We start from the raw sequence: 27666 nt of genomic DNA, 5'->3' as shown, positions 1-27666 counted from the left end.
AGAGCTACAGCAACATATGGAGTACATAGTAAATGAAGAGCTCTGCACGAGTAATATCTCTATTTTAGCATATTAGATATCAATACATATATTAAATATATTAGACTATATTAGATATTAGATTGATTATCTTCCTATCATACAGTTATTTTTAGCTGACAAACAAATTTCAAATTCAAAAATATTAGTTGTTTGAAAGCCCATGTGGAAAAACGTAGTGCAATTCTTGCGCATCCAAAAATTCATATACATCAGCCCCCCAAATCCAAAACGGCTATGAAATTTTAGGATCCCCCCCAAAGCCACGGGAGCACCGTCCCTGGCCTCCTACGCTACGGGACCCACCCAGCCCAAATACGTGCACCCCAAGTTACCCCCCGTGTCATATGCCACGTCACCCACCGCCTCACTTCGCCCAATTAAATCCACGCATCATATCGTATTCCTTGTTTCCCAATCTACCCCGCTCGAGGATTCCCACGTCATCGCTAAGATCGAGCAAATGTTCGGGCGGCTCCCGGGCTTCCATTTCCCTTCCCGGAATACACCGGCCAATAAGCGATTCAAATCCCCTCGCCTACCCTTCCACTGTTCCACACCACAAGGCCTCCAAGAAATCCCCGTCCCTTCACTACGATGACCAAAATGCCCTTCTGGATATACCCAGTACCGACTCCACCTGGCCAAATAGAAGGCAATCGAGCGTCGGAGATTCCATAGAAAACCCATTATTTTCTCAGTCAATTTCTTCCCGGCCCCTAAGGCATGCTGGCTTTAATCATTCCCAAACTTCTTAAAAACCGAATTCAGCCTGACGCAAATAGAAGCAGGTCAAATTTAATTTTTTTCTTTTCTAGTCCCAATTCAAATATTAAAATTCATGGATGATGCCCCAAAAATATTGAAAACATGGACCCACTTGTAGCCAAGGTTGCAAGATTGAAAGAGGACTCGAAGTGAAGAAGGTTAAAAACAATTGATAGGCATGAGTCACAAATTAGGACGGACTTGTAAGTACGAAGCCACCTAACCTTAAAAGCTCAGGCATAATTATAAGAGAGACCTAACCCAACTGAGACTCACCAAGAGAGATGGGATTTGGTGTTAAAACCGTAAGCACGAAGCCAGATCAAATTGGCCCAGAGTTGGGCTAGACCGGACCCAACCCATCCCCCTATTCAGAAGCCTTGAACAAATTGGGACGTATTTGGCGCACGGTCCAGCTGTCAGATCTCGGCCCGGCATCCATCCGTTCCCGGTCGATCCTGTGCTAAACGCCAAATCCGAACCGATGTCGCCCGCGAGCCTCGCCAGCTTGGTCTGGCGTGGAGGGGCATTTTAGGCAACAAAAAAAATCACCTCGGGATATCCGCGCAATTTGATCCCTCGCTCCAATTTACCTTCGCCTTTCCCCTTCTGCCCCTTCACTCGTCGTCGCCTCCGGCGCCCCCCCCCCCCCCACATTGCCATTAATATCTATATTCTAATACGATACATCTACATCTAGGTCAGGTTAGTGCTGTTCCCTCTCCGCCTCGCTTCCTCTCCCTTCCAGAAACCGTAGACTCCTCTCTCCCCACTCTGCCCCCAATATAAAGCCGGCGAAAACCCTAATTCCCCAATTCACCACCTCCCGATCTTGGGTTCGCCCCTCGCCGCCGCTGAAGACCGCCCCCCGGAGCCCTAGTTCGTTGGCCGAACCTCGTGGCGATGGCGAACGGCGACGGCCCCTCCGATACCGAGGACTACGTGCTCCGCTCCGGCGTTCGATCTGGCCTTAAGCGCGAGTTCGCCTTCGCCCTCCGCTCCCAGGCCGCCCTACCGGTGTCCCTCGGCCGCACCCGCTCTGGTAAGTCCCTCTCCTTCTCCCCCGCCGCCCTTTCTCGCGATTCCAAGAGGCCTAAAAAGGCCGGTGCTCAAGATCTGGCGTCCAAGGCTGCCGGAACGCCGTTGGAGGCGGTGGCCCCGAATCCCCCTCCAAATCTTTGCCACATCGAGGCAGAAGCACCAATTGTGGTGGATCATATGGATGAGGCCAAGACGGAGGCCCCAGTTGTGGTGGATGGGCAGGATGAGGGGATGCCGGATTGCGATCTGCCAGAGAATTGGTCTGTTGTGGAGAAATCTTCTCAGGTCGGCGTTCTTGATGAGGCTAAAGTGGATGGGGATACGCCCATTAAAAGGTATACGAAAAAAGGATTAAAGGTTACATCAGAGGGCTCGCCGGTGCCGGCAGTGGCTTCTTCGCCTCCAATTGAGGCAGCTGGATCTGTGATTGATGATAATGGGGCTGAGACCCAAATTGTGATTGACGAGAACGTTGTTTGCAAGACTAATGGTGACCGATTGGAGAATGGCTGTGCCTTGGAGGACCCAATTGTAATTGACGGTCAAGATGGACAGAAGATGGAGGGCACGACAGGGGTCACGAGGTCCTCATCAAAGGTCACCTTGCAAGAACCATCGACCACACCCCCTCGGCCAACATTGGATCAGGCAGGTTCTGTGGCGGCGATACCGATTGTGGTAGACGATCATGATCAATTGGAGAAGTCCACCAGAAGGTTCACGAGGTCAGCATTGAAGGACCCCTCGATGGAGGATGAAGTCTTTATCGTAGAGTTCCCGATGGTGATCAATGCTCATGACGGGCCTAAGGATGAAAATAGTCTCTCAGAGAAGCCTGCCAGGAGGTCTACAAGGCCGGCAATTAAAGCTAAAGAGGAAGATTCTGGAGCAGGGGAAACTGTGACCACGAGTAGTGGGTCTATTGTATCAGAGGACCAGAAGGCTGAGGCAAATAGTGAGGATGGATCTTTGAATTCGACGCCCAAGAAGAAAATGGAACTGAAGATGTCCAAGAAAATTGTGCTGACGAAGCTTCCAACAAATGTTAGGGACTTGCTCGGTACTGGTTTGCTTGAGGGGTTGCCTGTCAAGTACAACACCTCCAATGGCAAGGTATGTGCACCAAGTTTGTTGTTGAATTAAAGTTGCAGCTAAGGGTGAAAGTGGATCGGATGATATCCGTCCGAATCCGTTTTTGTATCCGAATCTATCATGATATGGATAAAAGTTTGAGCATCCAACTAATATATATATCCATATCCATATTCGTCAAATAAAATTGAATATGCATATTGATAAATAACTATCTGATCCGTATTTGAATATCCGATTTCTTTTGTAACCCTATTTAATTTTATATAGCACTCATAAAATTTCAAAAAAATAAATAATCATATTAACATGCTATTAATTTGATTTATCATCCATTTAGTAATATTGTTGATTCTATGGTCATAAAGTTTAATTATCCAATTTGTATCCGTATATATATTCATACTTTCGGTATCCGATTTATATTCTTATCCGTTTAAAATAAATATGGATTTGAATTTTTGCATCCGACTAATATTTGTATCTGTATCCATAGTCGTCAAACAAAACAAATATGGATATGGACATGCTAGTATCCGATCCGATATCAGCCTTAGTTGCAGTGATCACATTGCATGCTGAAACATTGACACCTTTGCATAGATAGTAGCAATTGGCTTAATGAAGTTCTTCCTTTTAGCCCTAGGTGCACTGATCATTTTGGTGCCCTGCTAGACACCTGATAAGCACTTTTTTTAATCATATTTATTGTCATTGTAATTTTGATCAGGATTTGTTTTATGGTATTGTTATTGCAGAAAGCTGTGCTTCAGGGCATGATAAAGGGAAATAACATATTATGCTCTTGTTCTTCATGCAATGGTTCCAAGGTGAGTGTTTCTTTTTCTTTCTTCATATTGATATTGGACAGACTCCTGTGTTTGGATATGTTTAGTCATCTGATATTGTTATGGGCATTGCAGGCTGTTTCAGCTTATCAGTTTGAACTGCATGCTGGTAGCACGAAGAAGCATCCATCAGATTTTATCTTTTTGGAAAATGGGAATAGCCTTCGTGATGTTCTAAAAGCATGCACGAGTGCTCCATTAGACATGCTGGAGGCTGCAATCCAGAATGCGATAGGTCAAACACCTCCAAAGAAACCAGTTACTTGCCAGAAATGCAAAGGTAAGATTTCATGCTTTTGACTTTCAATAGTGGATGGTATTTTTGGTACGCTTGGACCTATTCAGATGGATACCTGTATCTGATTATTCACAGAGTCATTTCTTACTGCACGCTTTGGGAAGTTTGTACTGCTGTGTGATTCATGTCTCAATTCAAAGCAGCAATCAAAAACTCCAAGCCCATCACATGGAACTGCTAGTACTGTGAGGTATGTCTCCATTAATTCGTTTTAGGCAATGCTTATGTAAAAACTTCTTCTTCTTCTCTTTCTTTATAATTATTATTACTTTTTTTTTCAAAACAATGCTGCTCTAGTTTGTGTGTAGTTCTGTTAGAGAGGAATCGGGAGATATAAATTATTTGTATTCTTAAGTTGTTTAATGACCAAAACAGAGGTGGGTACATATACTCTAGTACTACCGTTGTGAGTTAATCCATCTAGAATAGGTAAGTTATGTATCAACTTCTGCCTTTGACAAGTATCTTATTTTCCTTCATTTTTTTTACATTTGGATTTACCTTCTTTATCTGGTTCTCTTTTTCTATGATTACCTAGCTCAATTTCAGTCACCTTATCTTTTCTAGCATTTAACTACAGAATTTTTTTTTCCTTTTTGTCCATAAGTTTATGTACTTTATCAATAGGTCATTTGAGCCTCTTGCTGCATGTGGTTTGATGCTTGGCTGGTTTGCTAAAGATTCTAGTGTGGTGCATAATTAGAAGATGACAAGATCATCCGAATAGAAAACAAGATAATGTGATGGAACATGTGACATTTGATGCTATTTTTGTTGTATTAGATCTTTGAGTTAAAAAATCATCGGATTTAGTAGCTGTGGTGTATCTATATAGGTATCACTGAAGAACAAGTTGATGGTAAATTAGCAAGGTAATTTACCCAAGCTAAAGAAAATGAAAATAAAAGGGCATATGAAGGCTGTACTAGATACCTTTGTGCCTCCAATTTCATATCGTATTTGTTTATGATATTAGGTAAAAGAAAACACAATATATGTTGGCTTAAAGAAAAAGAGGAATAAGAGATTAACCAAACAACAGTTCTACAAACATTGTTTTCCTCTTATTAACATTTGTAAACATAAAGGTTTTACACTAAGTGTTTGAACTCTAGAATTTTTCTGGTGTCAACACTATAAATAATTTGAAAAAATATACTGAAGTTTTTTTTATATATGAAAATACTGTAATATATAGTAGAAGTGTTTTTGAAGTTATCTGACTGTTGTTTATGATAGTTGCGGGGAAAACTGAAACATTGCACTGCATGCTGGACTTGAACATCTTACGTGTATTTTTTCAAGATTATTTTCTTTGAGTTAAAATTCATTTCTTGATGCATTCTTAGTTTGTGATCTATATTCCATATCTTAAGGGAAAACTGAAACATTGCACTGCATGCCTGACTTGAACATCTTACATGTTTTTTTTTTCAAGGTTATTTTCTTTGAGTTAAAATTCTTTTCTTGATGCATGCTTACTTTGTGATCTATATTCCATACTCAAGGGATTCTTTTTTTTTTTTTTTGCCTTGGGATGTCTTTGCCTTATTTATCTCTACAACATGCTTGCAAATTTTCCTTTTATATGGCTTTCATATGATTGTTGTGCTTCAGGTCATCGAAGACAGGCTCGTTACAGGATCCATCAGATAGCTCATCCAAGAATCTGCCACCAAATAAGAATAATAGTGGGGGAAAGTTAACCAGAAAGTCGGTATCTTAAGTTCATTTGTTAAATATTTGTTTTGTACATCTGGTTCTCTGTTTGGCTTTTTCTTTATTCTGCCATTAGTATCTGCAGTTGAAATTTCTGTCTGCCAGGGACTTACGGTTGCACAAGCTGGTTTTTATGAACGACATTTTACCTCAGGGAACTGAAGTAGGCTACTATGTCCGTGGAAAGGTTGTGTTTTTTAAGATGATTAGATGATTCTTCTTGTGATTTGCAGCCTTTTTTGTGGTTATGTGTTTAAGATGGTTGTCATGGTGATTCTACAGAGATTGCTTCAGGGTTATATAAAAGAGCCTGGGATATACTGTCATTGCTGCAAGACTGTGGTAAAATATGGATCTGTTCAAATTTGTTCTTTTTTGAATAATCCATTTCAAGGTTTTGACTTTCCTAATTCTAAATGGCAGGTGAGTCCTTCACTGTTTGAAGCTCATGCTGGTCGGGCTTCACGACGCAAACCGTGAGTTGATGATTAAAAAACTCTCTAACTTGTTGCATGCTTCCAGACATCTTAAAATCCTTATCACTTATTGCTTTTGTTCTGATTTTCCAGTTACAATAACATCTATACTTCCAATGGAGTATCGCTTCATGAATTGTCTGTGTTGCTATCTACTGGCCGAAAGTTGTCAACGAGTGAAACTGATGATCTCTGCAGCATTTGTGCAGATGGTGGAGATCTTCTCCTTTGCGATCTCTGTCCTAGGGCCTTCCACAAAGGTACTTACGTTGATTGTCACGAAGATTTTCTTAGTATCTCTCAGTTTAGAACATTATTTGTGTTGGTAAAAGTTTCATGCATACAGCAATGTGTGAAGGAAACAGCAAGCTTCTGGTGCGGTGATTATTGGCATCTTTAATGATTCCATTTAGATATGGGATTTGTTTTTATCTCTATTTCTGCTTCTGAATCTGTGTGCATTTGGGATCCGTATCTGGTGCAGTGTGTGATCCTCCACAAGTATCATTAAAATCCAGAGCTACAGCTCCCATTTGATCTCATTATGGTTACCAGTCAACATGCTGCCTTTTGATATTTTACATTTATTTTATCTTAAGATTACGGAGGTCATTTTGGAGTTATATAGCATAACCTTGCATTAATTTTTTTCCCTTGCTATTCTGTTAATTATGCTGCTGGCTGTCAGTGATTATTGATGTTCTGTTCGAGATATTATGCTGCATCAACAGTGTTATGTACAGGACATTATGCTGTATAATATTTAAAATCAGTGGAATGCTGATGCTTATGATTTGATTATTAGGACTGTGATTTTACATGACAAGTTATCAAGAAAAAAAATATGATTAAACATCCTTAGAAAATGTTTTTTTCAATTTAATGTATCTGATGCAACAACACTCATGATTTTCATATGCCGTTCTGTTATTATCCTTTAAATCTATTAATAGACATGGCCTATTGGAAGCATGCTTACGTAGATGAAGTTAAACATAACGAGTTTCTTATTTGTGTTACTATACATGTAATATATATATATATATATAGTTAAATTGTCCCGTATACATCAAATACACTTTATAACTAAGTAGCATTCAAAAAAAACAATTAGTGATTTAGGTTTTCAGATTGTACATGCATGCATATAGCATGCCAGACTTAAGAATACCGTTACCCAATGTATGTTCAATCTATAGTTCCTTTTAGTGGGTCAATTTTGTAATATTATTTTTGTAATATGGCATCTGAGACCATTTGAGATGCAGAATGTATCGGTTTATCGAGCATACCCACAGGGGACTGGAACTGTCAATATTGTCAGAATCTCCGTCAAAGAGATAGGAGTGTGGCACATAATGATAATGCCATTGCTGCTGGGAGGGTTGCTGGAGTTGACCCTATGGACCAGATAAGTAAGCGACAAATCCGTATTGTCTCAACACTCAATACTGATATTGGTGGCGTGTTCCTGTGCAGGGTTAGTGTTTTATCTATCATGAACTTGTATACCATTAAATGCTTTAAACTCCTAACAAAATCCAGCTAACTTGTTATTTACTGCTATTCATTCATCAAACTTGTTTTGCTACATTAGTGCTTATGCTTCTTTGTGCACATTGAAACCCATGTAAGCTGTGTGCTCAATTTGACATTTTGTTTACCTTAGACCTAGTTGCTAAAATGATTTTTCCCCTTGCCTGATCTGGCTGAAGTTCACATGCTGTTATTTATTAGTTGTGCTTTGGCTCCATGGAACTATTCTGTCCTCTATCATCTTATAAACCTAGAGGTCTCGCTGCCTTTTCTCATCTGTTGTTCTTGCTTCTTACTCTTTTTAACACAGCTTGCAAATAAAAATGTGGCATCTCCAACAAATGTTTGCGCGTCAGTTGTCTTATGATTTGATAATTTTGATTCATTGTTGGTTTTGGACCTTAGCTGCTCTGATGATTTTCCTTCTGTTGTTCCTAAATATCTTGTAGGTGCCATGACTTTTGGTAAGTCAGGATTTGATGACCGCACTGTCATTGCTCTGTGACCAGGTATGGTTTTGATTCTCACTAGTTAAGCTTCTTTTGTTTTGTAAGTTGCATCCTTTCTCCAACTTCTACAGTTATTATTAGGTATTAACTGCTGATGCTCGCTGTTCTCTTGAGTACTGTCTGAACTTTGTATTTGTTACAGTGTGAGAGGGAGTACCATGTGGGGTGTCTTAAAGAACACAAGATGGCTGATTTGAAGGTAACTACTTATAAATCTTATTATCCTGTCAGTAGGAAGTTGCATCATGTAATCTTCAGTTTGTTCGAGCCTTTTTTCCCTTGTAAGTGGTGTCGATGCGCCTATAATATGGAAACATTTGAACAGACGAGGACAGATTGAATCTTAAGTTGAAAGTCATCTTAAAGTCTGACGCAAGTACCCTCTTAACCACAGAACTCATTCATAGTTTTGAGCTTAACTATTACCATGGTTCCAGGAATTGCCCGAGGGAGAGTGGTTCTGCACTTCTGATTGCACTAGGATTCGAACTGCTTTGCAAAAGTTGCTTGTTCGTGGAGCACAGCCACTCCCTCTGTTAGATGCAGATGTGATAAAGAAGAAACGTGAGAGCAAAGGTTTCAACAAGGATGCCAATATCGATATAAGATGGCGTCTTTTAAGTGGCCAAAACTGCTGATGCAGAAAGTAAATTATTGCTTTCAAAAGCCGTTGCTATCTTCCATGTGAGTGCATATCAATCTGAAGTTTTTCTGTTATGTTTTTGCTTTTGTAAAACTATTTTAATGGCTAATAGGTTTCTCACAATTATCAGTAAAACTGTATGTTGAATAGCTTCTTGCTTCATGTATTATAAGATAATTAATTGAATTGCCTCGTTGGAATCAGACTGTGATGGGGCAGACATCTAGGACGGACATCTAGGAAGCATGAAAACTTAAAATCACATGCAGTGTCTGTATCATAGTGGTTCCCTGTACTTGTCGGACACTTCTTGGATATGTGTCCTATATTTGCAATAAGTATTCTTTTTTTCAAAATTAAAAAACACTTCATATACTTTTTGGATTCGTTTGAGATACTTCCTTGATACCTCCAAAATTTGAGGCGTAGGTTCATTCTTTTGTCTGTGAATATAAATTTTTAAAATATGAAGTATGGATTATTGTCTATGGAATAACGACTAAATGATGATCTTGTAAAAGTTAATGCTGCCATCTAAAGTATGGATTATGTTATTTTGGGACCTACTATGCTTTATGGATGCTTTGTTTATACTCATACCTACATACACACATAGCCATACATGCCTGCATACATGTTATTTTTTAGTTTATTCTTGCCATATCATATCCTACCTTTTCCATATTGGTGTACTGTGTTGTGTTGTATCTGTATCCTGTTTTCCCTAACCCATGCTTCATAGTTGGACATAGTGGTGCATAGCTTAGTTTACTTTTGGAGAAAAAATAATATATATCCACTGAAGGTTTCTCTCTGAGATATGTTTTTTGAGAATAATATCACTAATTGCGTGTAAGTTCTTTCTGTAAATGTCACAGATTTTGGTAGTATAGATATGATGTGTAGAATTGATTCTTTTTTATAACCATGTTTTGGCTTGGTTAACTATAAGTTAATAATTATAGTTTCTTTGTGTAAGGTATGAGTTTTGTTAGTTTCATCATATCTTAAGATGAGCAAAGTTGGCTCTGGGTTGAAACTTCAAAAATTTGTATATGTTGGAAGTTAATTGGTTTTTCTAGTGAAAACACTGTATTTCACTAATGAGTTTAAAGAGTGTCATCATGTGTGTTTTGCTTTTGTATGAAGTATTATTTGGGGGTGGCTCAGTGAGAACTTTTATTAGGTAAATTTCTGGAATGGTCATTTTCTCGGTTGATGGTCACTACAGAATTTGACTGTTATAGGGTTTTGTTCTGTTCACATTTTGAAGATCAGATATGCTATACATTGTCTATATGTTCTGTAAAGATATATTGACCGAGGTGTTGGTGCATGGTCGCATATATGTAATTATGTAATATATGCACACATATGTTATCTTGTGTAAGGACGATTTAGATCTGTAGCCAGCGAGGTGTCAACATGAGGCATGTTGGCTGTTATGCTGCTGACATGGTGTAAGGTTAATGTTTGCACTATTTTACAGGAAGTGATGTAAGTAACCTTTGCGTGTTTTTCACAATATTGTGTTGTTCTTGTGGTGTGCTGTCTGTGGGAAAACGTAAATTTTGGTAATTACAGAAATAGGTTTCGTTTTCTGTCTGAATTTCTGGTGTCTTACTTTAAGCCTAAATTTAGCACTAAAGCTTTTTCCAGCTGGGCTTTGTTCCTGCTTTAGAAAATACTTTCGGTTAGAGCTTGTCAGTGAGCCAGGGCTAGTTTGAATAACTAGAAATGGTTGTGACCATATGAATTGCGCAATAGTGGGAAGTTGAACTTGATGTCCATTTATTCATCGTGGAAGTGGAGATCTTGATGTGAATAAGGATATTATTTCTTCTAGCTCGCTTTGTTCTTTAGTCTGTTGCTTCTTGACATACATCAAACATCTGATGGTGGCAATGGTAAGTGGAAGAGGAACATATACCATTCATGGCTCCTTAAGTAATTGATACAAAAGGGGTGTCATTTATATGGTACTGTATATCTTTAGTATGTTCCTTGTGCTTGCAATTGTTGTAAAAATCAGTATCCAAGTCTTGGATGATTCTTTAGAGTTAGGACACCAATGCAGATGAGTCATGGAAATTCTGGCGTGAAATGTCTTGATATATTGAGAGCCTGATGACTGCATTTTGCTTGTCCTTATTTTTGAAGCTTAATTATTTCATTTAATGATATATTCTGTGCTAAACTTTGTTGTAAAATTATGGTTCCTTTTTTTAATTTTTATTGTTTGCTTTGGGCAGGAGTCCTTTGACCCAATTGTTGATGCTATAACTGGCAGGGACCTTATTCCTACAATGGTTTATGGGTGAGGGAAAATCATTCAGTCTGTCTTCACTATATTATTTATGTCAGTTCCACAAAATTTACTTTTTTTGTTCTTTTTTAAATGAATTTTCTATGCTATTCCATGGCAGGAGAACTGTGAGAGACCAAGATATGGAGGGATGTACTGCGTATTATTAACCGTGGGTAAGAGTTAATTGATACATAGGAGCTTATAATTGCTGTTAATTGGCTCAATAATCTAACAATGTGCCTGAATTTGGTTCCATCGCAGTTCATCTGTGGTATCTGCTGGGATTTTACGTGTTCTGGGAAGTGAAATTGCTGAGCTTTCCGCTAGTTGCAACAAGCAGAGAACATCAAGGGCAGGTGAGTTTGTAAGCGCTGGTTCAGATATCTTTCCATTGGTGCTTACTTATTGTGCATGTGTTCAGGAACCTTAAAATGGATGTAGTTAAGCTGGATTTACTTATCTAGATTTGTCAAGGTTTTTCGGTTGGTGACATTGAACTCATTTTTCCCCACTAATTATTTTTCGGGATTACTGGAACATAAGTAACTATAATAAGTTAATTATATTTTTAAAGACGATTGACTGAATTTGTTTTTGTTTGTCAGCACTGTAATTTGATTTGTTATTTAGTCTGACGGAATGTTTTTCATCAATTGATCTTTTTTTTCTCTAAAAGAGATCTCCATTTGTGTTAATGTTTTTCTGAGTGGTTTGTTCTGCATGTGGGTTGCAGTATAATTTATGCAGATAAATGTTCTATGTCAGCATGAAGTATGAACTATGGATTTGCTTCAAGGCACATTTAATTTATTGTCTTTTGTCCTCATTATATGATTCCTGAAGATGAGCTCATTTTCCCCAAATGCAGATGAACAAAAACATATGGTTATTTTTCTTGGAATAGTTATGATCATTTGTATTTCAAGAAACAGGAATTACCATAGAAATCCTTCCTTTTTGGACTATCCACTTGAAAACTCTCTTGCAGCTTATGCAGCAACTTTTCTACATTCTAGTCCTTGTCGGGACACTGAGTTTTAGACGGATACCTTGTATTCAGGTGGAAGGTGTGCGTAAGTTTGTGATCCAGCTGACAGTATTTATGTGCTGTGGATCTGTTATAGTTTTTCAGGATAATCAATTTTTTTCATTTCTGGTTGGTATATCGTGTTTCAGGATGTTAGTTTTGGACAGATACCTGTGTATTTGGATGGGAGGTCTGGTTAGGATTGTGATCTGGCTGAAAGTTTCCTTCGTGCTGTCGTTTCTGTTCTAGTTTTACGGCCATGCATCATTTTATTGCTGATTGATATATTTCTTTTTTTATCAGGATACTTCCAGTCTCTCTTTCTTGTGTAGAAAGACTTTGGTAACTTTGAAAGTCAAGCATTTTGTGCTTCCGGCTGCTGATGAAGCTGAATCTATCTGACACAGAAATTTTGGTTTTACAAAAATATCTTTAGATGAGGTAGGTACTGTGCATTTGCATTAACTGGTGTTTGGTAGTGTGCCAAGGCAGAGGATTGATGAAATATTTATCTCTCAGTTGAGTATTTGAAGGGCGCCCGAACAACAGTATTGAAGGACATCGACACTCCATAAGCCAGTTACGGTTCCTCAGGTTTGTGGTCAAGGAAGCCAGGAGCAGATGAATCTTATTGCCCTTTGTGTTCTGGTCATGTTAGAAGAGCCACCTTTGCAATGCTTTTTACATCGCATGTACATACAAGGATTAGGGAATGTACAGGAAAGAGTGCCTCAGGTGTTTTGGCTAGCGGATCTCATGAAGACAAACTTTGGGAGGAACATAGGAATTGCTTAATGTTATCGAAAAGCCTGGAAATGACATTCAGGCAAGCATATCAAATTTGAGTTAATGGTTGTCCTCTTTGTTTTGTGTTCCAATTGTCTCTTTGTGATTTGCTAAATTTAGAGAACAGCTTGTATTGGCCAATATTTGATATTCACCTTGGTGCATTTAGATGAGTTATGGAACTGCCATTACTTTTTGGGCCTGTAGTTGGGATAGAATTAGTCTGAGAAAGCCAAGTTCTCTGTTAATATTTATGCGTTTGCAATGTCATAAAATGTTGTTTAAGTTCAAACTGTGGATTAGCTATTGGTTTTTTGGGGCCCTGCACAAGCTGTTGCTAGCGGTGAGATTTTGGTCATATTGAGCTGACCTATCGTATTGCGAAAGGTGGCATCCCTTCCAGCACGCTATCATCATCGTCACCTGAACTTGTAACATTAAAATTCAAAAATGGTGAATTATGGAGGATTCTGTAACAATAAAATCTTATCTTACTCACAAATCAACTTGTGTTCTTTACCAATTCCATTAACTATTTTGAGTACGATCAAACATTAGTTGGAGTGGATCAAATGCACCGGTCTAGGATCCAGAGACATATTAAATCAAACAAAATTGGTTTTAAAAAAATATTTTTTTTCAAGAGAAATAAGTGACTCAAAAAAAAAAGAATGTTTCAAAACAATGGTTTTATTTTTTTTTCACAAAAATTCCTCACAAAAAAAAAATCTTTCAACTCTAAATAGATAAATCTCCTCTCCTTTTAATAAAATCACATATTCACTGCAAGACAAATATTACCATAAAAACATCAATATCCAACTTCAACTTAAAAACAAACTCAATATATAAATTAAAAATTTAACCTAAACTTAACATGAACCTCAATCCTAAAGTTACTAGAACTAATGATTAGCTAACAGAAATCTAATAAGAATCTCAGCACCCACTCCTGGAAGGATGATGAGGCTGGTTATATATTATAGTTAGAGATCACATTGGCCAAATGTTACTTGCAAGAAACGAGAGTCCTCCATACTCATACGGTGCTAGAAGCAGAGGTGGGGAGGGTCTCATAATTGCCAACTCCAGATTTTACCGGTGGAATCCCACTGTCTGACCCTCTCCCATTGGCGGGCATGGGAGCTCCCAAACCATCCTTGATTCCTTGGTTAAGATAAAGCAAGGAGGAAAGCCACAGATGATAGCAACCAGCTACAATTGTACTCTGAGTCTCTGACGTGCCAACCACCACAGAAGTGCACGTAAATCACACGCATATATGCATACGCAGACACAGACCCGCAAACTAGTATTTTCATGCACCTACTCAAACGGCTACCGTAGCAGTATGTGGAACCGCACGTAAATCATACGCATATGCATTCACCCACCACCCCACAAACTTGCCTCCTCGCACACCTACACGAACAACTACAATAGCTGGCAGTGGCAGCCTGATGAACAAAGACTACCAACTATAGCCACAACGGAGATTTATTTAGAATTACCACACGGAGAAGAACGATACATCCTGCAATAACTTCTCAAGAACCCCGATCACCACAAGAGGACCGGAGTCATCTTCGGAGATGGAAATGCCAAAGTTTTTAAAGTTGCCCTGCAGGAGAGACCCCCCCCTCCTTTATTGGAAGCAGCGAAAAATGCATTGTGAACTTAGAAAGCTGCAACGCCGCCGATGAATCAGCGTCGTGTCATGGTTCCATCGACTGACTACTTCCCCTGCAACAATGCATGCTACTAAGAAGAGAATAATTAAGACACCAGGAGAATTAGGAAGACGATTTACTTGCAAGCCCCCCCATACACACCCTGTCGGTTGATCGCTGGCCATGGTGAAGGGGGTGGCCGAGGCGTCTCTCGACGGGTCAACATGATGGAATGCTAGTGTAGGTGTGCAGGGGCCGGGAGAGGATGGAACGGGGAGGTCTATTTTGATAGTTATACGGGATGGTGGTTCAGGGGAGGAGGAGAGGAAGGTCGATTTCAGAGCTATAGGTGGTCATGGCTGCAATAAAGGGAGGGTGTGACTAGCTTGAAGCAATGTGGTGGGGTTCCCCCTTTTGAAGTGTGTGGAAAAGTTGGAAGTGAGTTGGAACTGGGGGATGGCATCTTCTCAGGATATGCGCTTCCACCACCTCCCCCTTTTCACAAACTCTCTCTCTTTGTTTTCTTGGCATCTTTGGGATATACTGGAAGTGAGTTGGAAACTGGGGGATGGCATCTTCTCAGGATATGCGCTTCCACCACCTTCCCCTTTTCACTTCTCTCTTTGTTTTCTTGGCATCTTTGGGATATACTACGACTGCTGCTTAAGGGCTGGTGCCTTTCTTTTTCTTTGTGCCCTCCCCTTTCCAAAAGGAGGAGGATCGTGGATCTTCCCGGATGCCACTCGCCGTGCTCTTTCTTGGTGGAAACTCTAAACGACGGTTGGATGAATAAGCAAGCAAGCTCGTTTATATTTATTACCAATCAGTGGTCTAAGATACAATATGTATGAGCAAATTGTGAAACATGTAGAATGGTTAGATAAAATTATGCCCTTGTTGTATAGGAGTCACTTTTTAAGGCTTAGAAGATACGGGCTGAACAGGCCAATAAGCCAGATATCTGCAGGATTATCCAAATAGATCCTTATTTTGGAAGATTTCTAACTTAGTCTTACCAAAAAGATATTCTATGATATAAAACTAAGTAGAACTGAGGATCTGCAGTTTTATAGAGTTTTCTTCATTTTTAGTTCAGTTTGAGTACAAAACTATATCAAATTTCATGAGTTCTTATAGGACAGATTTGTTCATGCTTGAAGAAAGATGGACAATTCATTACTTCTTGGTTGTTTTTTTTCCCTTCAACAGAGAGAGCCGATGGGTGCTTTTGCTAAATAGAGACTATATAAAGAGATGATGATTAGATGAAGGTGGAATTGGGGCTTGGAGATTGCATAGTAATCGCAAGTATGATGCAGAGTCCATAATGGATATGAACCAAAGAAATTGACGCAAATATAAGAGAAATGCCACAGATGAAAGTTTTTCATCTCATTAATCTCTAATACAAGTCCGGGCAAACGTTTTGCCACAGCAGTTACTGACCACAAAAAGTTTAATTGGGACTCTCGGAGACAATTCACGAGTTTCAAGTGCGACTATAGGACTCATTGATAGAATAAGTAGCATATAGTAACAAACTTTTTGAATGGTGAACCAGCCTATATGTGTGATACTTTCAATGTGAGCATGACGATGTGAAGAAACTTGGTGCAAGGATGAAGCGGAGGGATTGTAGGTGATCTCCAATCCCAAGATTCTTGCAAAATGAGAGATTACCTTTAACCCTAATATCCTTAAAAGGTCAAGCTTATGTGAGCAACCACCCCTGCCTATTCTTCTTCTATCTTCCTTTATCTACTCACTGAATCCTGAAACATGGGAGAAATCTAAAGAATAGGTTGACTAGGCATCCAAATGGAAACAAAAATACGTTTGCAATTTGGAGCTTGCAAGCCTCAAAGAAGACCAAATAGTATATCTAAGCATAGTTGTGAATATGCCTAAAATTACAAGCTGGTGTCAAAAGGACAGCATTAAAGGATTGAGTCATTGGATCTAAATTAAGCCAAATGTGTTTTTAAGTGATTAACGTGCGTTGATATACCAAGAAGTGTGATATGATAACGAAGAAGTGCATAAAGATGAGGTCATCGAGAACACCAATGACTACCAATTTTAAAGCGGCAAAATAGTAGAAATGGAGTGAATCCATAGCGTATAAGGATCTATAGAGAGCATTGTGGGACTAATTTGTATGCAGCTATTGGCTATTCAATTACTATAAGAAAAGGTGATCATAAATATAAAGAATGCATATAGGAGTTACAGATGCATGCATACAGCCACTAGGATTGTAGGGGGAAAAAAATTGAAAACAATTATTGTTTGAAGAAATATTGTAAGTAATATCCTCAGCTAGGTATCGGAGCCACCTGGATGTAATGAGTACCAACTACTGTTTCATTCTCACCTGTTTGTAGTTCCCCCAATCAGTCTCTCTTAAATCTCGAGCTCCGAAAATCCTTGCCCAGTTAGGGCTTGCTCTCAAATAGCCTCAGAAAGCCAAGGGTTACCAAGTCTCTCTCTCTTTTGATAGAACGGATAGAAGTAGAGAGAGAAAAAAGGTACCAAGTGTCTTCTGAGAAGGGAAAGATGTAGAGAGAGGCTCACCTCCGTGCCATCCTATCAACCAAGGACAGAAGGCAATCCCTAGAAATCAGCAATTTTTTTTTTTACAACTACGACAGTCCAAGATCCTCTCTATAAATTGCTCTAGATCTCTTAAATTTCTTGAAATGAGACTATGATTTGTGATTAACAGAAGATAACATGCACATCAAGTCTTAGTTCTTGAACCACAACTAATTTGTATCATAGAGGCATGATTCGTGTGAAACCTAATTCTTGACTCGCGACGAATATAAATCACTCAAACATGAAACTCTAAATTTTTGAATCACATTTTATCTGAATCGACAAATGAGAACCCGATCCAATCACAACCAATGTGAAACTCTAGCTAGATCAGAACCCTGGCCCTCTTGAATCAACTTCTTTGATCCCAAGAAATGATCCCTAGGCTTCTCCTGGTTTCTTTCCACGATCCCGGAGCTACTTCGACTGATGATCTCATTCCCAACCCATTGTTAACACCAAGAAATAGATTTAATCCCTCCACCACCGACGAAGAAAACGAAGAGCAAAGAGGATAGCAGAAAGAAAATCCAATTTTATCGGGATCGGAAAGCTTACCTTGCCGGCGATCATGGATATCGAATTCGGACCGCCCTTCGACCTCATGAGTTCTCGAAGCGAAAGGTGATGAGAAGAAGGGGTATTTATAGGGCGGGAGAAGACCCCCGAGGGTCGCCGAAGGGCGGGTATCTTCAATTCAAATTTTATTAGTTATTTCGTCCGGAGCTGAAATATCACGTGAATAGAATATTAATGCCAACGTTCCTACAGGGGTTTAAATGAAAAATAACTACCGTCGGAAAACATTTTCACTAACCCCCGTTAGGAACAAATAATTACACCTACAGATTTCTTCAGTGAACCAACCTAGATATCTGCAAAATTTGTGTGCTGGAATTAAAGTTTTACTTCCACATATAAGACCCTGTCTTAGATTATAACCACATAAGAGTTACCCTGTTCTAAACCATAGCCTGGACAGAACTCCACTCGCCTTCTTGTTTGTTCTTTGCTCTCTCTATGGACAAGTAAGAGGAACAGGCAATCCCAAATATGAGCGCAGTTATCAAGCATGGAGATTTTTGTAAAATTCCCACAGGCATTGAGTGATTTAAAGTTGTGCCATCTCAATATTACATTACGAAGAGTTACGGGCAAATGGATGGCAATAACTCCCAGAACAAGCTTGCCTGATGTTAATTGTCCCACAGACCACATACACATGTTTATGAATCCTCTAGCACAATTTGTAACATAATAGCTGCCTACAAAGAAAAACATTCCAAGTTGAACAACTAGCAAAAATGAACCAGCCGCAACTCATTTCAGAAGTTTTCACATGTGAGGGAGAAAAGGGAGATCCAGCGGGAGCAATAAGCCCAAGGTGTCGCATTATCCTGAGCCGGCGCACTCTTCTTTGTGGTTTCTCCGGAAAAGCTCAACTGCTGAAAAGGATTAAGGAGGGTGGATATAAATGCTAACGGGATATCGGACAAGGAATCACAATTTATGTTTTAAAACAAGACCGGTAGTCTTTTTGCAATTAAAGGGAAGCCAATAACCAAAAACTTCTGACCACAAAATACTAAGGGCCTGTCTGGGAACAATCCTCAGGATCCGGCAAGAAGATCAGGAGGGAAGAGAGGCCAGAGGGGGAGAGAGGAAGGTAAAGAGAGAAGATAAGAGGAGATTGCCAAGTCGTGGACCATAGTTGCTGCCTCCTTTCCCCCTCCGGCTCTCTCTTCCCCTCTCGATCCAGCCAGATCACGAATCGTTTCCAAACAGGTCCTGCATAGTATTTCAATCCCCTAGAACTATATCTGAAATTTACTCTTTCTTCCAATCAAGAACAATAGGTATTGAGGTTTCCACTTACATCGAAGTGAAGTTTGTTTTCCTTTTCCTTTTACCCCTCCCTTCTTCAATGAAGTCATCCTTTGTTCTACTTGAATTTGAAGGATTTTGTGCATCTGGTAGAGAATGTTGCATACACATCAAATAATGAGGTTTGGGGATCGAAAATGATAAATGAAATAAAATAAAAATGCCAGTTTTGTGAAGAAAAGAATTGTAAGAAGAAAAAGTATAGTACCACGTGTGCCATTTTGGCTTGACCTCTTCACCTCATCAGAACATCTCCTTGCTCTTGAACTTGCATGCACATGTTTGAGCAAAGCCTGAGAAGAGGGAAGATTTAACCAGGATAGTGATATCTGACCATGAAATAAGAAAGCTTTGATTCTAGGACCTAGTTACCTGCTTAAGAGCATCTTGAAATGCTTCTAAAGGATTTTTGCTCCTCTCTCCAAAGCACTACACAGCATCCAATACAATAATTTAGATGCATTCCAGAACTAGCTTCAGTTAACCCTATACATAAGTAATTAGTAGAATGCAAGAAGAGCACATTCGATAAAAACTTGGAAAAAATATAAACCATGCAAACTATAATTTTAGAAAAAAAGGATACTTGCACGACCTTAAGAGAAAGTAATTAAAAAGCAAAAAAATGTAAGAAGACAATCCTATCCCAATCAAAGCGTGCAAGAAGTTCCATCAACCATTTACAGTACTGGTTAGACAAGTTTTCCTTCACAGGTCTTTATTTATGTATAACATGGATATCAAATATTTTTTCTCTCCCTTTTCTCCTCAAGAAAGGGAAAAAAGATACCAAAAAAAAGACAGTGAACTAGTTGTGTCAGATTTAGAGATCATTAAACACTTAAAAATGCAGGTTATATTTGCCCGCTACAAATTTTGATAGGAACAACTTGGAGTTCTAGAGAGATACTACAACTCACCATGGAAGAGACTTGGTACTAATGAAGAAAATCACCAGATAATATAATAAAAAGACCACAGTCTTCAGTAGGAAAGCATTTGAAATCCATGATAGTGGACTATGCTTCAACATCCAGAGCGGAGGTACATCCATGGACAAGCCAAGGTCTTCAAAGAACATGCTTTTCGAGTTTCTTCCAGACCAGACCAAGTGGATCCAATGAGCCAGCTCAGTTCACTTTGTGCACTGGATGTTTCACAGTCTATCATGATTAATGTTTCACTTCCGAAAAGGATAATAATAAAGGCCGTCTACATTCTCTAAAAGGAGGTACCTTTATATAATAAAGTCCTTGTTTATAAAGATATAAAATGACTTGGTTCGGAGAATTACTAACTAAACTAAATATATCATGGTTTAGAATAACACCTTTCACAATATAGTAGTTTCTCTATAAACATAACTACAACAAAAGGCTAAATATTTTCTACCAATTGCTGTCATAATATAGCCAAGATTAGTAGCTGGACAAAACTACTCACAACCACAAATTCAACTTCAAAAAACAAGTTAGCTTTGGGCAAGAACAGGCAGCTCACTAACTCTTTCCTAATGAGAGTGGTGTCAAAACATCTAAATAACATGTGTTCATCAACCTGGATAGATACCTGATATTCATTGACAGGAGGGTTAATAATATATGACATTCACAGGCACCAAATTAGCATTAAACTTCAAAGTAACCCACAATAAGGAAGAAAATAATATCAGTATAGCAAGAAAAAATTCCGAAAAGAAAACCACTCTTTCAATGACAAAATTCTCAAACAGCCACCGAAGTGGGTAGTCCCATAGCAGGCAATTCATGGAAAAGTTGTTGAGCCTAGAAGAGATATCATACTGGTCTAATGCCAAAGGTATCTAGGATTTATAAAACACTGCATATAATAATAAAAACTGAAAGTGGGTTTCATAGAAGTTCCATGGAATTGTATTACTCACATAATGGAATTGTGACAAGTCCTTGACTGGATCAAGCCATGCACTGTATAGTGAAAAATAAGCTTATTTCAGTTTCAGCAGCAACAGGTCAGACAAAGTATAAGCAATTACAATCCTTAAAAATAGAAAGCTGCACATATCAAACAATATTGTACGCACGGTTCATGGTTCCCATAAAGCTGCACCAATACATGCCCAACGTGGTGATTGCTAGTGCAATCTAGGATATCTCTCTCATCCAAGACCTGAATAAGTTCATAAATCAGAGTCATTGAGGAAAAGATTATGCTGATATTTGAATTCAATGAAGAAGAAGAAGAAAATGGACAGCATGTAAACTCATTCAGAAAAGCAACAAGATAACTGTCTCTGTAACCCACCTCTGCAGGCCACCACTCATGGGAAGCAGTTTTAGCCCATACCACATTTCCAGGAGCCAACCAAGATTCCATGTTTCCAGCAACTGGAAACAAAGATTTATCTGCTGCAATTGGTGATGGTCCTGCAGACAAGTGGGTGCTAACACGATCAGTTAGATATGATCCATTATCCCTGCACAAAAAAAAAAAAAACAATTGTGTTTCAGAGTCTAAAGACATTTCAAATAGATGTCATGTCAACTGAGTGGAGTAAAGGGGAAACAACCAAACTACAAAATATAACAAACTTTAAAATAATTAAATCAATGACAAGTAATAATGAAGAATTCTCATTCAAATTCAGCCCCTAGCAACTAATAACGAAGAATTCTCGTGCAGACGCAGATGTGAATACATGCAAAGACATGCAGACATGAACAAAAGCACCCGTTGTCAGTCATTGTTATGGCTACTCTTTGTGGACACCAGTTTCAGATGTGGATCACATAAACCAGTGCAAGATAATAAGGCAGAAAATTTAATGCAGATTTTTATGGAAAATACCAGCAATTATTCTGTCATGCACTTAAAGAATCTAAACAAAAGCACTTTTTTACATATCGCATTTACAGTTATACCATGTTGCATGAGAAGTTCCATTTTTGCAGGAATCCGTTGAAGAAATTTGAGTTACTGTTTCAACTTCAAGGACTGGTACTTCTACCGAGTGAGAGAAAATCCTTTTGCCGTCTTCATTGCAAGACAGATTAGACTTAAACGAAGAAAACACTGGCATATCTTCTCCATCTTCCAAAAATGGTTCATCATTGCCTTGATCTGTGATGGTGGTTGTGGTGCTGGAAGAACAATCTTTATAGAAAGAGAATGGAGAAAAAGAACCTGTTAACCAAAATCAAATCAAAATATAGACTTTTCTCAAATTTTCTTCTAAGAAGACGAGATAAAATTTTGATAACAGACAAAGTGGTGAGCTCAGTTGACAGAGAGCAGAAAGCCACCACTGTCTTGGCAAAAAAAATACATACTCCATACAATTATAAACTTTAAAACAAAAAGTGAAAAAAACACTGCAGAAACTACAAGAAGTATAACTATAGGGAAAAACAATGAACTAGTGAAAAAAAAACATTTTATAGTCGATTATTACAAATCAACATCTATAAAATGAAAACGTAGAGACCATCCAGCCATCCAGCAAACCGAAGGCCTAATTTTATATTACTTCAGGTCAAACTATTCACATTTTGGATATGCTACATTCAATCTACTGACATTCCAAATAAATTAGCAGCAAGAAGTAAGATTTGCCGTCTTGGTACCGAACACCATACTGATACCATTATCTTATAATGTTGGTATGCAGTATAGTACGAGATGGCTAGGTGTACGGAGTGTTGATACAATACAAAATTGTGTACTAGTTCAGTACTGGTACGGTATGGTACCGGATGGTACAACAAACCTTAGCAAGAAGTAAATAGAGAGCAAATACAGCAAATCATACTTGTTTCCATTTTCAAGTTGACAGAAATGAAGAGCATGATTTGCAGAAGTTAAATCCTGAAAATTTGTTCCGATTCAAAAAAGAGATACGCAAAAGAACAAAAACTAAATTGAAGCAAAAGAAAAGACTAAATTACCCAACAAGATAGCAAATCAATAAAAGTTCCAATCCCTTTCTGAAATATTTATGAGCATATTCTTAACAGGTTGACATAGTTCATGCCTTACCACCTTTCAAAATAATCAAGAAAAATATTACTTCTAAACCTGTCAAAGATAGCCCACAAATTATGATGGTACTTCAACATCCAAAGAACATCACATTAAGAACACAATAAAAAATTACAGATACGTATATTTATATTTTATATAAAATGTTGGATTCTAGGTTAATTTGACTAGGTATGGGTATCTTCTATACAAAACAACTACCCTTTTGTTAAAATAAAAGATTAAAACCTTTTTACACTACACCAAAAAAAAATCTTAGCATTTAGGATTTATCATATTTGGCACCTGTAATGACTAAAAAAATTGTCTTTACTAATATTGTTTTTTAACTGGACACTCTAAACTATTGTGCCGAGTGTTGACAACTAATATAAGCAAGATACTCCATAGAAAGTCCAAGCCAAGATCCACAATCTTGCCATCTAGTACCGTATTGGTACATTACCGGTTCAGTATGGTACGGTATGCATTTCATACCGAGACAACTTCCGACCTCCTTTTTCTCACTTTTTATCATAGTACAATTCAAAATAGGAGGTACGGGTTTGTAGTGGTATGGTAGCACCTTGGTTTCAGGCGGTCCAGGGTGGTTTCATTTGGTTCATACCATTTCGATTCACATATTCAGCCAAACCTCGGTACTGTACTAGTATGGTACGATACGGTCAATACAGATCTATACGGGTTAGTACGGCGGACATTGGTTCAAGCACTTAAAAATTTGGTACTGCAAAGTTCATTAAACTTTATGTATGCACATAACACTAAAATAGAGAGAGAAAGAACGATAGACTAGAGGAGCCAAAAACTTGATGGATTTATATGTTTGAGCATCTCCCTGCCCCAACAGGAATTGCTTATACATAATAGCACAATGATGCCCTGTGAAATTACTTGTCAAGGATCTATCATAAGTTCACTGCATAGGTGTAATATAGCAACTTCATCAATTAAGTCCATCAAATGCAATAACCTTAGCTGTCTTCAATATCAGCCAGCAAAATCTCCTTCATGTGATATTAGCCCCTTGGTGAATATAGCTGTAATCTCCAGACCAATCTAAAGGATAAACCACAAAATACAGCCAGGAGAGTTCTTCCATTCCCATTATTGCCTGTCATCAAGATTTTCAAAGAACTAAGATTATAAGATGATTGAGCTAAATCTTTATAGTTTATACGTGCCCTCTATACTACATCACTGCATCATATTATTTCAGTCTAACTTTACATCTCCAAGGAGCCAGATTTTCCAAATGTCCAATATGTAATGGTTGACCACCTATCCAACATTATAGCTGTTCAACTGGCAATGCCAAGGCTAGCAACATCATAGTAAAAACAAGAGCTCCATCATATTGAGCCTTCTAGCTCAATATACTGAATAAAACTTTCTGCATATATTGGCAAGGGCACATCGACTACTAATTGTAGTAGAATAAGCCTTCATTAGTGCTTAAATAACTTCATTTGATTTTGAATGAAGTAGGAACTAAACATTGAGCCACATGGTGTTGGTTCTAGGCTTCTAGCATTCTTATGCCTTGTAAAAGATTCTAAAAATATGCTTTAGTTGGAAGAAGTATATACTCATTGCCTTGCAAACACTTGTTTTATTCAAGCTTGATATTAGAGTCCTTGCATTCCATGAGCTCATGTTTTACCTCTTGGTTATCCCCTACCATTACTACAGTTTCACATACAGATAAAGATAGTAACTCATGCTTGCTCTGCTCCAAAGCAATATAATTCTGGCCATATAGTTTTGTGGCTTCAAGTATCATGTGTGCCATATAGTTCTGCAGTTGGCATCATGTTTACTTAGCACACATGGGCACTGAAAAGTATGACCAGCTACTAAAAGGTTACATCACCATACACTAGAAATATATCTTATTTCGAACTTAGAGAATTTAAAATTTCTTTATGGTGATTGATAGACAAGATTTGAAACCTCAAGATATGAAAAGATCTAAAACAATGCAACAACAATGTCCACAGGGGGTTTTAAATCACTAAAACATGAAAACTTTCCAATACAATGCATGATAAGAGAGAAAATAGAGTAAAAATACTTTTGAATCGACTGTTGCAAGATGAAAAGCCTATGGTTTTTGTGAGACTTCATAGATAGTTAACCATTAAGAAAGAGATAGTGTTCATTTAGGCAAATCATTAAACATTTTAAGCTGTTATGCAATCAAATGCTTCAATTATACTATGTTGAAAAAAAAAAAATTTGAATAACCCTATAACTTATTTGATTATATTCATATAAGTGTAACATCTCGCTCTCTCATAGCATCTCAATTCCTATAGAGGCTGAAACTTTCATAGCCACCCTCCCACCTCACGTACTAATTATTACTTTGGCACAAACATCATCGACTAGAGGTTTCTATTAAATACAGACCCCTGTGTATTTTGAAAACCGGAATGCTGTCCAAATCACCGCCCTTTTGGCAATTCGTGTGTACATCAGGCATCTCAAGATCATCTATTACTTTGTTCACCATTATTGCCTTGCTTGGGTGACCTCCCTGCATCACATCTCTTCCACGCTTCTTTTTTTCTCTTTTGCACCATAACCTTGTGATACTTGAATCATACATAGTATCTATTCATGATAGTAACATGAGTATAAGGAGGGTTTTGACTATATCCACGTACCTATTCAAGTATTGTATTACGCTTAGCAGCAATGCAATCAAAACATGTATCAAAACTCTGTATTCATGAAAAGTGCAGTATACTTAATTGGACTCGTTAATACTAGATTTAATTAGGGTTGAGATTATAAAAACTTTGTTTTACCCATTGATAAAGACAAATGTGGGTGCGGAGCGAAGAAATCTGAACAGAGAAGTATGGAGGCCGCTTATTTTTTTAAATCCAAACGTGATATCGCTTCCCTTCTTCTTTATCATCAGTTTGTATTAATTAAAAGAAATCTACGCTTGAGGTATGAATGACGAACCAGTATTCAGACTGCACAAAAAAAAAACGATGAGAAAGAAAATTATTCATTCGCTCAATTAATTCTGAAACTAATCTAAGAATGAGTCAACAAGATGAAAATTCCATCAAAATCCAATAAATCAAGTCCCACTCGGAATCTATCCGTAAGCAATAAAAAATAGCCAAATTGCACATCAAATCGAAGCAATCAAGCTCGCCCCCCGGGGGGGGGGGGGGGGGGGGCGGAGCGGAGGGAGAGAACCTCTAAGGGGAGGATGCTGAGCCCTGCGGCTCCTCGGTTGCTGGCAGCACTTGGGTATATGAGGCGGGTGAAGCATCAGGCATCGCCTCTTCATGGAGAGAGGGGGGCGAGAGAGAGAGAGAGAGAAACCTTGGATTAAAGGGGCATGCGAGAAACCCTGATCCGTAAGAATTGGGACGAGCAGGAAACGGGAAGAGAGAGAGAGAGAGAGAGAGAGAGAGAGAGAGAGAGGTGGGGCAGAATAAATTTCGCTAGAGGGAGCATCTACAACAAACTACCATGGCGGGTAGAATAACGCAATTCGTCGCACACGATATAGCCATTGAGCCCTGAATTCCGAAAATTTCCATCTTACGAGTTGTGCGTTTGTCATGTTTTTTTTCCCCTCAAAGTGGTACAATCACACAGCTCTGGAAGTACTGCATGAGCCGAAGCCCAAATAACTCGAGCGTTATTTGGGTGACCGAGGTACCGCTGAGTCGTATGCCGACCATGGTGGACTCGGCGAGAGTAGCTAGGTGGAGGGTCAGTGACCTATTGGATGCTGAGGGAGGACGATGGAGGGAGGAGCTGGTGCGGGAGGTGTTTGGGGAGCAGTTAGCAGAGCTGGTCCTAGCCCGAGCGACCCCTAGGGGGGGAGGCGGATAGGTTAGTATGGAGACCGACAGGGCGCTCACGGGTGCGAGCTAGGGACCTTCATACAGTGATCAGCAGGGAGCCAGTACGACAGATTGAGGGGCGGTGGATATGGAGGATGCGGGTCCACCCGCGAGTGGCACTTTTCATATGGAAGGTGGCGTGGGGCTGCCTTCCGACCAGGAGTATGTTAGCTCGACGTGGCATGAGGATCTCTCAGTGTTGTGAGGTATGTGCAGATATTGAGGAGACTGTGGAGCACGTCCTGCTGCAGTGCCCTAGGGCTCGCGACATATGGAGTAGCTCCCCGATATCGTTATCGGCCTCGGTGGTGTCGGCGCAGGATCTGATCCAGTGGCTGAGAGGCTCTATGCGACGCCCCAGATCTGTTGAGGTGGGGATTTATGTGGCCTACCTGTCCTACCATATATGGTTGGACAGGAACACTGGTATTTTTGAGGGGAGGAGGGCGACTCCGAGGATGGTGGTGGATAGGGCGACGAGGCTTGCGAGGGAGGTTATTGGGGCGACTTCGGTAGTCACCTTTGGGCT

General features: G+C 39.1%; 1 protein-coding gene, 1 long non-coding RNA gene and 1 pseudogene across 7 annotated transcripts; 1 reads left to right on the top strand and 2 right to left on the bottom strand.

Moving 5' to 3' along the window:
- The first annotated feature begins 1447 nt into the window (after positions 1-1447).
- Positions 1448-13340, top strand: LOC103705489 (annotated as a pseudogene).
- Positions 13341-13913: 573 nt separating this feature from the next.
- On the bottom strand, positions 13914-15166 carry LOC103705491. The gene is made up of 2 exons (XR_603791.4): positions 14923-15166; positions 13914-14833 (listed from the first exon to the last, which is right to left on the bottom strand). It is a non-coding gene; the product is annotated as an uncharacterized LOC103705491 (long non-coding RNA).
- A 3278-nt stretch (positions 15167-18444) lies between these two features.
- Positions 18445-26874, bottom strand: LOC103705492 (histone H3-lysine(4) N-trimethyltransferase ATX1-like). Of its 6 annotated transcripts, XM_039115205.1 has the most exons (10): positions 26479-26571; positions 26236-26246; positions 22143-22404; positions 21526-21697; positions 21305-21390; positions 21146-21188; positions 19615-19671; positions 19451-19535; positions 19235-19328; positions 18445-18803 (listed from the first exon to the last, which is right to left on the bottom strand). In XM_039115205.1, the coding sequence occupies exons 3-10, from the start codon at positions 22298-22300 to the stop codon at positions 18797-18799; spliced, it is 702 nt and encodes a 233-aa protein (XP_038971133.1). In that variant the 5' UTR covers positions 22301-22404; positions 26236-26246; positions 26479-26571; the 3' UTR covers positions 18445-18796. The 6 variants fall into 6 exon arrangements, with proteins under 6 accessions (XP_038971133.1, XP_008787437.2, XP_026659835.2 ...); XM_008789215.2 differs by lacking the exon at positions 26236-26246 and having other exon boundaries at positions 18445-18800; positions 26479-26874; XM_026804034.2 differs by lacking the exon at positions 26236-26246 and having other exon boundaries at positions 22143-22374; positions 26479-26874.
- Positions 26875-27666: the final 792 nt, after the last annotated feature.

The sequence above is a fragment of the Phoenix dactylifera genome, chromosome 17, assembly GCF_009389715.1.
Source record: "Phoenix dactylifera cultivar Barhee BC4 chromosome 17, palm_55x_up_171113_PBpolish2nd_filt_p, whole genome shotgun sequence".
In the NCBI taxonomy this organism is placed as follows: domain Eukaryota; kingdom Viridiplantae; phylum Streptophyta; class Magnoliopsida; order Arecales; family Arecaceae; genus Phoenix; species Phoenix dactylifera.
Note: the sequence above shows the minus strand (reverse complement) of the source record. Positions and strands in the feature narration are given on the sequence as shown.